This window comes from Dipteris shenzhenensis, chromosome 17 (genome assembly GCF_047967505.1).
Source record: "Dipteris shenzhenensis isolate YYH24624 ecotype China chromosome 17, Dip_SZ_1.0, whole genome shotgun sequence".
Lineage (NCBI taxonomy): Eukaryota > Viridiplantae > Streptophyta > Polypodiopsida > Gleicheniales > Dipteridaceae > Dipteris > Dipteris shenzhenensis.
In genome coordinates, this window is record NC_141612.1 from 3,627,867 (window position 1) to 3,641,398 (window position 13,532).

The window sequence follows — 13,532 nt, forward strand, 5'->3', positions numbered from 1 at the left end:
GCAACGACAACACCTGGTTCGTCTGCGAAAGCTGAGACATAAGAGCAAAGATCGGGTCTTGAGGGTGAGAGTGAGCATGAGCCTCCTCCATGTGGTGTTCCTCCATCTGGCGGCCGACATCTCCACCAATATGTGAAATGCTACAACAGTCAGCTTTTGCAAACACGTGCCCTTCTCTTGGCTCGACCAGCTCTTTATTCACTCTCTTCGTCAGTTAGGAAGTTACAACTTGGTTAGATGTAGTTACATGTGCCATGCTGCACCACGTGTTAGTCATGCACACGTGGACTTCGCCACGTGTCATTGGTATACCAAAGAACCAAAAATCAAAAGTCAATTAATTACTTCCTCGACCTTTTCACTGATCAATGCCATCAATGAATACGACAACTTGAATTCGAAGTCACTTACACCGTCGAAATATTCACCAATTCAAATGCCAATATCGATACAGTGTCGTGTATCCTCTCAGGGTGTGTTTTCTGTGTGATACGGCCCATCTCTCCTTCTCACGAAGGCTCATCATTCTTAGCGGGTATCCAGCAGACTTTTTAAAAGGTCTGCTGCGAGACCCAGTTCAATGTGTAACACAAAACACGCTTCAGCGGCTTCGGACGTGTGGTAGTCAGCACACGAGTTTATAAATGCAGCAGCCTTAGTTCAAACGTTTGAGTGGATGCGTTCCGTTTTTGCATTACAGGCATCTAATATTTTCTTCAGGCTTTGCAACTGTATGCACTTGACTTTCTTCTTGACGGTATCTTCTAGGGTAGCTGACATATGGGCTCACAGCTTAGGCCGCCCTTCTGCACTGGAGACAACAATGAAAATGCTGTCGACAAAACCTTGCCTCTCAGGGAGTGGGGCAAGGGAATTCATAATGCAAATAAGCTTCCACTTATTAAGACGAACAATTTGATGCATATGTATGTAAAACGTGGCAGCATGGTGGATGCCCGTTGTCTGTTTGACAACATGCCAAAGCGGGACGTGGTGTCATGGAACATTATGATCCTGGGGTATGCCAAGCAGGAAGAGAGTGCACGTGCTTGGGAGTTGTATGCACGGATGCACCAAGAAGGTGTCCAACCAAATGATCGAACCTTTGGTGGCATATTGACAGCTTGCAGTAGCCTGGCAACACTGGAAGAAGCGAAGCAAGATAATGGAAAATTTGTGAGAGCAGGCTGCCTGGCAAAAGGTAGAGCTATCCACTCCCAAGTAGCAAAGAGTGGCTTTGAGTCCGATGTATTTGTGGGAACCACCTTAGTCAATATGTATGCCAAATGTTGGAGCATGGAAGATGCATGGCATGTCTTCGATGATTTGACTCATCGAAATGTGGTCACATGGAATACCATGATCATGGGATATGCTGATCGAGAAGACAATGCCTTTGTTTTGGAACTGTACGCACGGATGCACCAGGAAGGCGTCACAGCCGATGCTCGGACCTTGGTTGGTGCATTGAAAGCTTGCAGTAGCCTGGTAGCACTGGAAGGGGGGATGCAAGGTGACAAGAGATTTGTCCTGGCAAAAGGTAGAGCCCTCCACTCTCAAGTAGTACAAAGTAGCTTTGAGTCACATGTAATTGTGGGAACTTCCTTGGTGAATATGTATGCAAAATGGGGGATCATGGACGATGCATACCGTGTCTTTAATGAATTGCATCATCGTGATGTGGTGACATGGAATACCATGATCTTGGGGTATGCTGAGCTACAAGAAAGGGAGAATGCTCTGAGACTTTATGCACAAATGCAAGAGCAAGGGGTGTCACCAAGTAGCTTTACCTTCGTTGCCATCCTGAAAGCATGTGGCAACACAGGAGCTCTGGAAATTGGAAAGGACCTACATTCTCAAATTAATAGGGCTGGTTTTGAGACCTGTGCAATAGTGGCAAGCAGCCTGATTGACATGTATGCTAGATGTGGAAGCATGTTTGACGCCCAACAACTGTTTGATGCACTGCCCTCAAGAAATGTTGTAGCATGGGGTGCATTGATTGCAGGATATGCCCGCCAGGGAGAGAGTGAACGTGTGTTTCATCTGTTCGAGAGAATGAGACAAGAAGGTGTACATCCAGATGAGCTCACATTTTCAAGTGTTCTGAGTGTATGCAGTCATGTGGGTTTGTTGGACAAAGGCCAGGAGTACTTTGAGGCTATGAACAAACAGTATGGCATTATCCCAACTAGTGAACACTACAGTTGCATGGTTGATCTCCTTGGTCGTGCCGGCCGATTGGACGAGGCAGTGACCATGGTAGAGACGATGCCTTTCAAACCTAGTGCTATTGTTTGGTTGACTATGTTGGGTGCTTGCCGTAAGTGGAAGAATGTAGAGGTTGGAAGGCATGCCTTTCAAAATTTGGTGAGATTAGAGGAGAAACGTCCTGCAGCATATGTCTTGATGGCTGACATATATGCCGATGCTCACATGCGGGAGGACTATGATAACATCGAAATAATGAGAGAAAGCTGAAGCATGAAAGAAGCAAGGTCAGAGCTGGTGTACTGACCTTAGAGGAAGAGTACATATATCTGTGGTGGGTGATGTGTACTGAAACCGTAGAGGAAGAGTACAAGCATCTGTGGTGGGTGGTGTGCATTGTGTATCGAACCTGAGAGGGCTTCCTTTCACAATGAAGGAAGAAAGATACGTGCTTGATTTGTCCATGTGCAATAGGGAAGTGAAAATGAAAATGAAAATGAAAATGTACTGCGTGGGCAGAGTGAGGATTGCTTTTGGTTTTGCTTTACCTTAGTCAGTATCCCTAAGGAGACCACCATGGGTTTGTGATGACTGTCACAAGGCCTATGTGCTCACATCAATGCACAAAACATTGAAAGATTATGTGCAGAAGTACGATTTGCATTCACATTACAACAAAAACAGGAATTGTTCTTGTGAATAGTATCGTTTGTCCCCTGCGAGAGCTGCTTGGCAGTGAAGTCTACTGTCCTGAGAGGTTTGCTGGGCCAAGGTGAAGCTATTATGGTGTTGAGACCATCTAAGACGACCATTCTTGATGCTACTGCAAGGAAAAGGGACTCTTTCATTCATCAACCTTATGAGGTCTAGACATGTTCTAAACCAGGAAAACACCCATCTTATAATAGCAAAGCGAAAAGTAAACCTCATGATAGGCACCATCAAGGTTGAAGATCATCTACTATATCACCATAGTAACGATAGCTACTCACATGCATATGTTGCTGAACCATCAGCATCCATTTATACAAACATTTTGGTATTGAGTTTCTTCCATGACACCAGATGTTAAGGGCAGATTCGCTCATAATGAAAGCTAGCAGTTCAGGAGATGACTGCTTAAAAGGTGGTCCACATCCTCTTCTAGATACCTATAGACGGAGAACCACAGGAGCTACCAGAAAATGTGAACGAGGCACAAGAAACAAAACATTGAAAGATTTCATAGATTTTTGTGAGTTGTCCATCACGATTACAAAAGCTGCCTTTCTTGGGTCTAGCATATTTCCCTAAATGTTTCAATGTTCACACACAACCAATTAACAAGTGGACAACCAACCATAGACATTGTAGGTGGTCTAGGGATGCCATTATGTGTTTTCGCATCCTTCAAAAGTTGTGATGGGCAGATTTGTGGAGCAGCTGCCGTTATTTTACGACGCCTGAATGTCCACTTGCAATGCTTGAAAAGTATGTGCCACTTCGATTGAGTAAAGCAAAAATCTGAGGTGTTGTCCGGTTGGCGGTTTGATGAAGATGAGCCATGCGTTGAATGTGTACAATGCTTTGTTTAGGCTTTTTGTTGATTGGCAGGAGAAACTCAGATTCCAATGGCAATAAAGGGTTTGGATCTGGAAAATATATCATTTTGGGGGTGAGACATCGAGGCTTTTGTTTTGGAGTGCCATGTTATCCATAGGATTTTGGGACTGAAGCATACTTTCCAGATCAGAGGCTCATGCAAAAGGTTCCTGCTTCGATTTTACTCAATCTCCGTTAAATTTGACAAGTTCTTTGTGCTTCCCTATTCGGAAAATCTTGTTGTACAGACCAGGTAGACTCGCCATAAACACGAGAGTGTAATGTTTGTTTGAGTTTTATTCGAAGAAATTTTTGTGACATCGTGAAATTGGCATTGAGAGAAGCTCCATCTTACGTTGTTGAGTTGTTCTCGTTGGAATAAATGTTATTTTTTTTGTTTTTTTTCCCTGCCATCGGTAGGCCTTAGTGAAGGTTGTGGTTTCTAGATGGGAAAAATAAAATCATTCTTATTATTTCTCTCTTACGTGTTAATTTGTGGTTGGTGCACTTGTACAGTATTCATGATTTGGGGTCCCCTTTATCACTTTTGGGCCATTTGCATTTACTCCTCTTTGCACACTTGATAATCTCCTTCTTCCTTTTCACCCTAGGGCCTCCAATTTTATGATGTGTCTCGGCATTTCACTCACACACAGGAAAGCCTAATGAATGATAGATATATATCATTCACCTTGTTGTTTTTTGGCCCTGTAGGGGTCTTAGGGGAAGGGTGATTTTTGGGCCTTGGGTTGTGAAAAGGTTGTTTTTGGACTTGTAAAGGGTCTTAGGAAAGGGTCGTTTTTTGGAGCCCTTGGGGTTTGCCACATCATCTTCTATATGGCAGTCTAAAACCGGCCTCTAATCACTCAGAGGGCAGTGGAACTAAACCTTTAATCACTTCAGCGCTTATTTACAGCTCACAAAGCATATATCACAACCATTAACCATTGCATGATCACCATTTGGCATTTACCCATTTGTTCACAAACAAAACCACTGAAAAAGGGATGGAGGCTAGAATGCCCCTGCTCAACGGACATAGACAAGTGCACCCGAACACCGTGGCATCCCTTTCGGTATTTCTTTATATTTCACAGTGAAATGATTACAAGTTGCATCTGGGAGACCTTCCCTGCAAGTGAGCACGCAGCCCCAATTCACTAAGCCTTCGCAAGGCTTTCAAGCATATAACACCATCACATAAGTACACTTAACCCGTAGGCTCAACCCAAAGGCATTCTCTTTTCCGAGTGCAATTCCATTGGCTGTCCAGATGCAATCACACTGCACCCCAGCTGCACTCTCTTTGAGTGGTTTCCAGATGGCATTCACAAAGCTTTTCAAAGCTCCAAAATAAAATCAGCAAAGTACCCAACCAAGGAATGACTCATGTAGCACTGCCTGGGTACCTGTGAGCCAAGAAAGAGGCGGCACACGAGGCCAACCAATAGCTTATGGCAAAAAGAAATTGCAGTAGCAAAATCACAACTCACCAAGCCCTGAAGACTCGAACCAAGTCATAGTAGCCAATGCCCAATTGCATTCTCAGCCAAAGAGGAGTGCAAAGGCATGAAGAAAGAGCATTTACAAGAGCCGACCAGCAAGAATTCCACTGAAAAATGCGAAAAGAAGCACTTCTGTCGCGAAGAAGTGGGAGTTCTTGGGCTCAAAAGAAGCGTGCTTCAAAGAGGAATGCATTGAGAAGGTTTTGGAGAAGTTTCATCGTCGGAAAGTCCTCCAAAACTAAGAAAAACCAATCAACCAGCGCGTCGGACCACTCGAAATTCAACAGAAAGCTGTAGCTTTGCAAGAGGAGAGGCCCAGGAGGCGGTAGAAGAAAAAAGGTCCAGAAAAAGCCACTTTTGCAAATTCGACCAGCAAAAGAAGTGCTCAGCTCTGCCCGTTCTACCAAACGCATGGAGGGAAAAGCATATCACTACGAAGGGGAGGCAGAGGGGAAGCCATCGGGCCAAACGGAAGTCGAGGAATCCAAACGGGTGAGGAGTTATGAAGAAAAACGGAATTCAGCTGAAGGAGGCTGAAAAACCAATCCAAAATCTCAACAAAGGGAGGAGATGAGAGAGAAAACCACACATGTGAAGTTTAGAAGGCCCAGGAAGGTCCAGGAATGGCAAAGGAGCATGTAGAAGGCACTAGAGCCACCTGGAACTCTAGGGGGGCCACTGAAGGTACATGCCCCTCTAGGGGGCCCATTAAAAATGCCACATCATCATTTCCCAACAACCACTCTTTTAATTCCTTGGAATGCCTTTGGGCCTAGGGATTAATTACGCTTATGTGCTAGGCACCATGCCGCGTTTAATTACACATTATTAAGCCCATGCTTGGACTTTTAAAACCAAAGTTGTCACGGTCTTGTAGTACATTAGAGTACTTAGAATTTCACGCCCCCGTGACATACCCCTCTCTTGAAACAGCAAACCACAGTTTGCTGCCCCAAAACATAGGAGCGAGTATGAAATATAGCATAAAAGAGTATACAAGAAAGCCGCAGCTATAGTATACAGAGACACTGAAAATATGGCTAGGAGAGGCATGCATCCATCCATATATACTGCTCAAAATCTATGTGATCCTCGGTGATCAATAGTCAAGATGCATCAATATCATGAAGTCTCATAGCAGAAATACTGTCAGCTCAGTATCTCGGATGAAACATACAGTGTCATCAAGTGACCTCATGAAATCATAGTGAGCCCGTTTGTACTGAGGGAGTGGAGGTGCTACCCCCCTCTCGAACATCAGGTAATGCTCCAGACGCTCGCTCTGCTGAACTACCTGTAGGAGCCCAGACCGCAATCGGCTCTAATTGGAAAGCATCAAGGTAAAGCTGCAATATCCCAGGTGAATCTGCCTATTCACCTTCCTCCATCCATTTCGCATCAAGTGATGGGTAATTTTGAAATTTTACCAAGTAGCGACGGATAACTTTACCCTTGAGCTTTCTATCTCTGTGTGCCAGAATCTGCTCTGGGACCAGAAGTTCATCATGTTCTTCCACTTCAGGCTGCACCTCATCAGGTACATCCTCGGGAATATCTCCATGATATTGCTTTAATAAGCTCACATGAAAGGCATTATGTATCTTCCAATGCGGAGGCAACTTCAGCCTGTAAGCTACCTCGTTTATCTTTTCAGAAACCTGGAAAGGACCATAGTAACGCATGTTCAGCTTTGTGTACAACCTTTCCTTGCCTTTCTTATTTTTCAGCCTTGCCTTCTGAAAACGCAGCAAAACCCAATCACCTTCTGTGAATACCAATTCCTTGCGGTGCTTATCTGCTGCTCTTTTCTGCTTGTCTTGACTTCTTTGCAAGGCATATTTGATCTTCTTGTAGGCCTCTTCAAGGCTTTCCACAAAACGATCAGCTTCGAAGATTTTCTCTTTTGTATGCAAAATGGGAGGTATCTTCCTGGCGCCTTCCACTATTTCAAAAGGTGCTTTACATGGATGTGTGCACCGTATTATTGTAAGCATATTCCAGCAAAGGCAAATAATGCTCCCATTTGCTTTTGTGGTCTGAGACATAGCATTTAAACATATCCAAGATGGTAGAGTTTTCCTGCTCCGATTGTCCATCAGACTGAGGGTGAAAAGATGACGAAAAATTCAACGTAGTGCCCATATTTTCAAACAGTCCTCTCCAAAAGAGGCTGGTCATCCTCGGATCTCTATCACTGATTATGGATTCAGGCATCCCATGATACTTGAAGACATGCTGCAAAAACAATTTGACCATTTGATCCATCATGTCCAGCAGGAGTACGTCGAAGATCAAACACAAAATCCATAGCTATGCTTTGCCATGGTCTATCCGGAATTGGCAAAGGGTGTAACAACCCAGGTGCCTTCTGCCTGTCAAACTTTACTTTCTGACAAACCATGCATGTTCTCACATATTCTTCCACATCTTTCCTCAAAAATGGCCAATAAAAGTATTGCTCCATTGCTGTAATTGTTGCTGTAATTCCCCTATGTCCTGCATATGGAGGAGCATGACTTTCCATTATGACTTTCTGTCGCATCTGATCAGTGACAGAGTCGTCCATGCATCAAAATGAAACCCTCTTTCAACATATAGTGATCATGCCTTTGACCATCAGAAAGCTGTTCATAAATAGTTGAAAAATCAGCATCATTAACATACTGATCTTTCATCACATCTAACACATTGTTGTAAGCAATGCTCAGTGCTGAAACACTGGGTTTCTTGGAGACTGCTTCAGGCTGTGGTTTCCTGGAAAGTGCATCAGCCACGACATTTTTGTTACCCGGCACATGTACAATTTGAAAATGAAACATTGAGAGGAAGTTAGCCCATCTCATGTGCTTTTCAGATAATTTTCTCTGCGTGAGAAAATATCTAAGTGACTGATGATCAGTTTGCACATAAAAATCAGCTCCAAGAAGGTAAGGTTTCCATGTGGTCAAAGCATGTATCACTGCTAACATTTCCTTCTCGTATGTCTGCAAGTACAATTCAGCATCTTTGAGAACTCTACTTTCATATGCAACCACTCTGCCATCCTGCATCAAAGTGCCTCCCATGCTGTTCCCACATGCATCACAAGTTACAGCGAAGGGTTTTGCAAGATCTGGCAAGATAATAACGGGTTCAGAACACAATTTTTGCTTCAGCTCTTCAAAAGCTGCATTTTCCTTTGGTCCCCACCGAAACGGTACAGCTTTCTTTTGTAAAGCATGCAAGGGAGAAGCAATTTCTGCAAAGTACTTTATAAACCTCCGATAGTATGAACACAAACCAAGAAAGCTTCTGACTTCATGCAGATTTTTCAAAATTGGCCAACTCCTTATGGCCTCAACTTTTGCAGGATCCATCTTGACTCCATCCTTTGACACTATATGACCGAGAAAATGAATCTCATGCATAAAGAACTCACTTTTCTTGGTGTTTATTAATAGCTTGTGTCTTTTCAACTCTTGAAACACAATAGTGAGGTGTTTCCTGTGCTCCTGCTTATTTTTAGAGAACACAATGATGTCATCGAAGAAAGTGCCCACAAACTTTCTGTGTGCTCTAAAAATTCTGTCCATCATTCTATTGAAAGTGGCAGGTGCATTAGTCAAACCAAAAGGCATCACAAGGAACTCATATAAGCCAAATGAAGTGCGGAAGGTAGTCTTATAGACATCTTCAGGCCGTATCCTTATCTGATGGTATCCACTTTTAAGGTCAATACGACTGAACATTGAGGAACCTTCCAACCGATCCAATATATCATCAATGCGTGGAATTGGAAAACGGTTCTTAATTGTGACTTTATTCAAAGCCCTATAATCAATACACATTCTCCAACTACCATCCTTCTTTTGCACAAGCAACACAGGGGAACAGTAAGGAGAATTACTTGGCTGTATTAATTCCTTTTCCAAGAGTTCCTTCACTTGTGACATTATCTCTTCCTGTTGTGCCTTACTGACACGATAGGGAGGTATATTAGGCGGTGAGCTTCCTGGAATTATATCAATTTGATGATCCTCGGGCCTCTTGGGAGGTAATTCTTGAGGAAGTGCATCTGAGAAACAATCCTGATAATCTGAAATAAAAGCAGCCCTTTCTCTATCTAAAGCAGAAAGAGTAGAGCCTTCCTGAACTAGTTGGCTGTCCTCTTTGACAAAAATCAAGTACGCTGAAATATGACGCTTTATTACATTGGAAATACAAGAAGCTGAAACTACAGGGATGGACTCCCCTTTCAACTTTACATCAAGTACATGATTTTTGCCTCTGTGAGTTAAAGAAATCTTCTTGTTTCTCATCTGCACATCAGCCCCCACCCTGTACATCCAAGGCATCCCAAGCAAAGCATCACACTCTGGCAAAGGCATAATGTAGAAGTCCTCTGCATCCTGATATCCCTGGATATGCATCCTCAACTTGCCAATGATAGGAGTGATAGGTGTGTTGAGTTCAGGGTTGGCCATATCACACATGCCGGATGGCCCCATTTCCTCAGGCTCAATGCCAAGCCTTCCTGCCATATCAGGAGTTATGAAATTTGCCTTTGCCCCAGAATCAAAGAAAAACAAACAATTCTGATTTCTGATTTTTCCCCATGCTCTGCACATCTCAGTCTTTTTCATTTCCTCTTCATCATGTGCATGTGGCAAACTCCCAATCACATCTGGAAGAAGTCCTACAGAAGGTTTAGGCTTTTTGCCCTTCCGATCAACCTGTTTATCACCATTCTTATCATCATCTGACCTGTCTCTTTTCTTGAATGGGCAATCATAAGAGCGGTGTCCCTCTCCTTTGCATATAAAACATTTGTTTTGCTCCATGAGTGACTTTTTCTCTTCATCAGATAACTTGGTACAGGGCTGTTTATTAGGCTGTCCACGCCTTTGACCAGCTTTGAATTGGGCTTTTCCTCCCTTTTGAAATGGTCGTTTGCCATAATTTTTATTTTCAGATTTGATGTCCTTATCCTGGTGTTTGGCAGCCCATTTGTTGTCTTCTTTCTTGCTGTCCATAAAGCCCAAATTCTTCTCCTGCATCCATGCATATGCTGTCCTTGCATTCTCAATTAATTGAGTCATAGAACCCACCTTGGTTTTGATGCAATAATCACGTAGCTCACTAGGCAATCCACAACAGTACCTCTCTATTTGCTCTTTCAAAGAAACATGCCTGTAAGAGCTCAATGGCAGCAAAACATCCCAAAACCTCTGGGTGTAATCATCAAGATTCTTGCAAAGTTTGTATGACAAGTCATGCCAGTGTGAAAGTACTTCAACTTCAAAAGTTGGAGTAAGCCAAGTAGAAGAGAACACTTGCTTAAATTCCAGCCAAGTAGTAGGTGCATCTCCATGAAGCATAAGGTTAGTGTACCACTTAAGTGCATTGCCTTTCAAAAATGTGGCAACCTTCCTCATCTTGGATGCTTCTGTAAACAAACCCCCAAGAAATGCAGCATCAAACTGTTGAAGGAATGTGAGGGCTTTGTACCTGTCCTGTACTCCATTATATGTATCAAACTTGACATGAGAACCACCATCCTTAAATTCTTTATATACATTTGATATTGGCTGTCCCAAAGATGGCTGTATATTTGCAGCATTCCCTTCACTAGGGAGAGCCATGCTTGGCTGAACATTAGGCATGGGAGCATATGTTGTGGCTTGCATGCCTGGCTGCATTCCCACATTGTCATACATGGCTTGCTTTCTATGCCCAATTGGCAGTGAAATCAACATAGCATCAAAGATAGAATCTGTATTAAAATATTCAGGTTGCTGCCTCAAATATGGCTGAGGTGGTTGAGCCACATTTATGGACTGCATGTTATTATTTTGAGGAGTAGAAATACCCAAACCAAGGCCTTGTGCTGGCTGCTCATACTGTTGCACTGGATGTACTTTTTGTACCTCTTTCTCAAGTGCTCTTTTGGGCGATTCCTCTCTATTGGAAGTCACTTTCTGAGTCATTTTTTATGGCTATCCCTCATGGGAAACTGATGCATGAGTGTGCGGTCCGCCATGAGAAGCTGATGCATGTGTGTACTCACTCTTTCCGTGCTTGTGCTTTCTTGATTTCTTCTTCTTCTTGGCATTTGTTTGCACAATCTGAGCCAAATTTTGAGCCAGCTGAGTCAAAGCAGTCACTGCACTTGCAAGCTGTGCATTCAACATAGTAGCATCATCTGACTCACTGCTAGAACTAGTATCACCGTTGAGCTCAGTTGTAGCTTCATGTATGGCCTGCTCAAAAGGCATTTGTTGTGCTTCCTGCAGCTGTACACTAAGTGGATCATTAAGGCTTTCCTGCCTTCTCCTTTGAGGAGTTGTGGAGCTCTCTAACACATTATGGTTGTAATATTCAGCTGTCAAAAAGTGCAGCAAAGATATCCTTCCACCAAACTACCGAGGCCCACCTCTTGAGAAAGAGTGTGTGGTATCCCGACAATGGAACCAATGAAACCGGCCTCTAATCACTCATACGGCAGTGGAACTAAACCTTTAATCACTTCAACACTTATTTATAGCTCACAAAGCATATATCACAACCATTAACCATTACATGATCACCATTTGGCATTTACCCATTTGTTCACAAACAAAACCACTGAAAAAGGGATGGAGGCTAGAATGCCCCTGCTCAACAGACATAGACAAGTGCACCCGATTGGCCCCAAACACCGTGGCGCCCCTTTCGGTATTTCTTTATATTTCACAGTGAAATGATTACAAGTTGCATCTGGGAGACCTTCCCTACAACTGAGCACGCAGCCCCAATTCACTAAGCCTTCGCAAGGCTTTCAAGCATATAACACCATCACATAAGTACACTAAACCCGTAGGCTCAACCCAAAGGCATTCTCTTTTCCGAGTGCAATTCCATTGGTTGTCCAGATGCAATCACACTGCACCCCAGCTGCACTCTCTTTGAGTGGTTTCCAGATGGCATTCACAAAGCTTTTCAAAGCTCCAAAATAAAATCAGCAAAGTACCCAACCAAGGAATGACTCATGTAGCACTGCCTGGGCACCTGTGAGCCAAGAAAGAGGCGGCACACGAGGCCAACCAATAGCTTATGGCAAAAAGAAATTGCAGTAGCAAAATCACAACTCACCAAGCCCTGAAGACTCAAACCAAGTCCTCAATCACCAAGAGGACATAGTAGCCAATGCCCAATTGCATTCTCAGCCAAAGAGGAGTGCAAAGGCATGAAGAAAGAGCATTTACAAGAGCCGACCAGCAAGAATTCCACTGAAAAATGCAAAAAGAAGCACTTCTGTCGCGAAGAAGTGGGAGTTCTTGGGCTCAAAAGAAGCGCGCTTCAAAGAGGAATGCATTGAGAAGGTTTTGGAGAAGTTTCATCGCCGGAAAGTCCTCCAAAACTAAGAAAAACCAGTCAACTAGCGCGTCGGACCACTCGAAATTCAACAGAAAGCTGTAGCTTTGCAAGAGGAGAGGCCCAGGAGGCGGTAGAAGAAAAAAGGTCCAGAAAAAGCCACTTTTGCAAATTCGACCAGCAAAAGAAGTGCTCAGCTCTGCCCGTTCTACCAAACGCATGGAGGGAAAAGCATATCACTACGAAGGGGAGGCAGAGGGGAAGCCATCGGGCCAAACGGAAGTCGAGGAATCCAAACGGGTGAGGAGTTATGAAGAAAAACGGAATTCAGCTGAAGGAGGCTGAAAAACCAATCCAAAATCTCAACAAAGGGAGGAGATGAGAGAGAAAACCACACATGTGAAGTTTAGAAGGCCCAGGAAGGTCCAGGAATGGCAAAGGAGCATGTAGAAGGCACTAGAGCCACCTGGAACTCTAGGGGGGCCACTGAAGGTACATGGCCCTCTAGGGGGCCCATTAAAAATGCCACATCATCATTTCCCAACAACCACTCTTTTAATTCCTTGGAATGGCTTTGGGCCTAGGGATTAATTATGCTTATGTGCTAGGCACCATGCCGCGTTTAATTACACACGTTTAATTACACATTATTAAGCCCACGCTTGGACTTTTAAAACCAAAGTTGTCACGGTCTTGTAGTACATTAAAGTACTTAGAATTTCACGCCCCCGTGACACAGTCCATATATCGCCATGTGTCATGTATGATCCTATGGTAGTTTACATCTGTGCTCGATTGTTCTCAGTGAGCCTATGATTTTCCATCACATGTTGTTGCGTATGATAGTCGATGCTTTTTGGCACTCTTCCCTTGTTTGACATCAATAAACTCTCCAATGGG

The 13,532-nt window shown here is 43.6% G+C and overlaps 1 protein-coding gene across 1 annotated transcript; it reads left to right on the forward strand.

Annotated features, from left to right (window-relative positions):
* The first annotated feature begins 259 nt into the window (after positions 1–259).
* Positions 260–4,040, forward strand: LOC147891540 (putative pentatricopeptide repeat-containing protein At1g56570). The gene is made up of 2 exons (XM_087388715.1): positions 260–299; positions 334–4,040. The coding sequence occupies exon 2, from the start codon at positions 781–783 to the stop codon at positions 2,482–2,484; it is 1,704 nt and encodes a 567-aa protein (XP_087244841.1). The 5' UTR covers positions 260–299; positions 334–780; the 3' UTR covers positions 2,485–4,040.
* Positions 4,041–13,532: the final 9,492 nt, after the last annotated feature.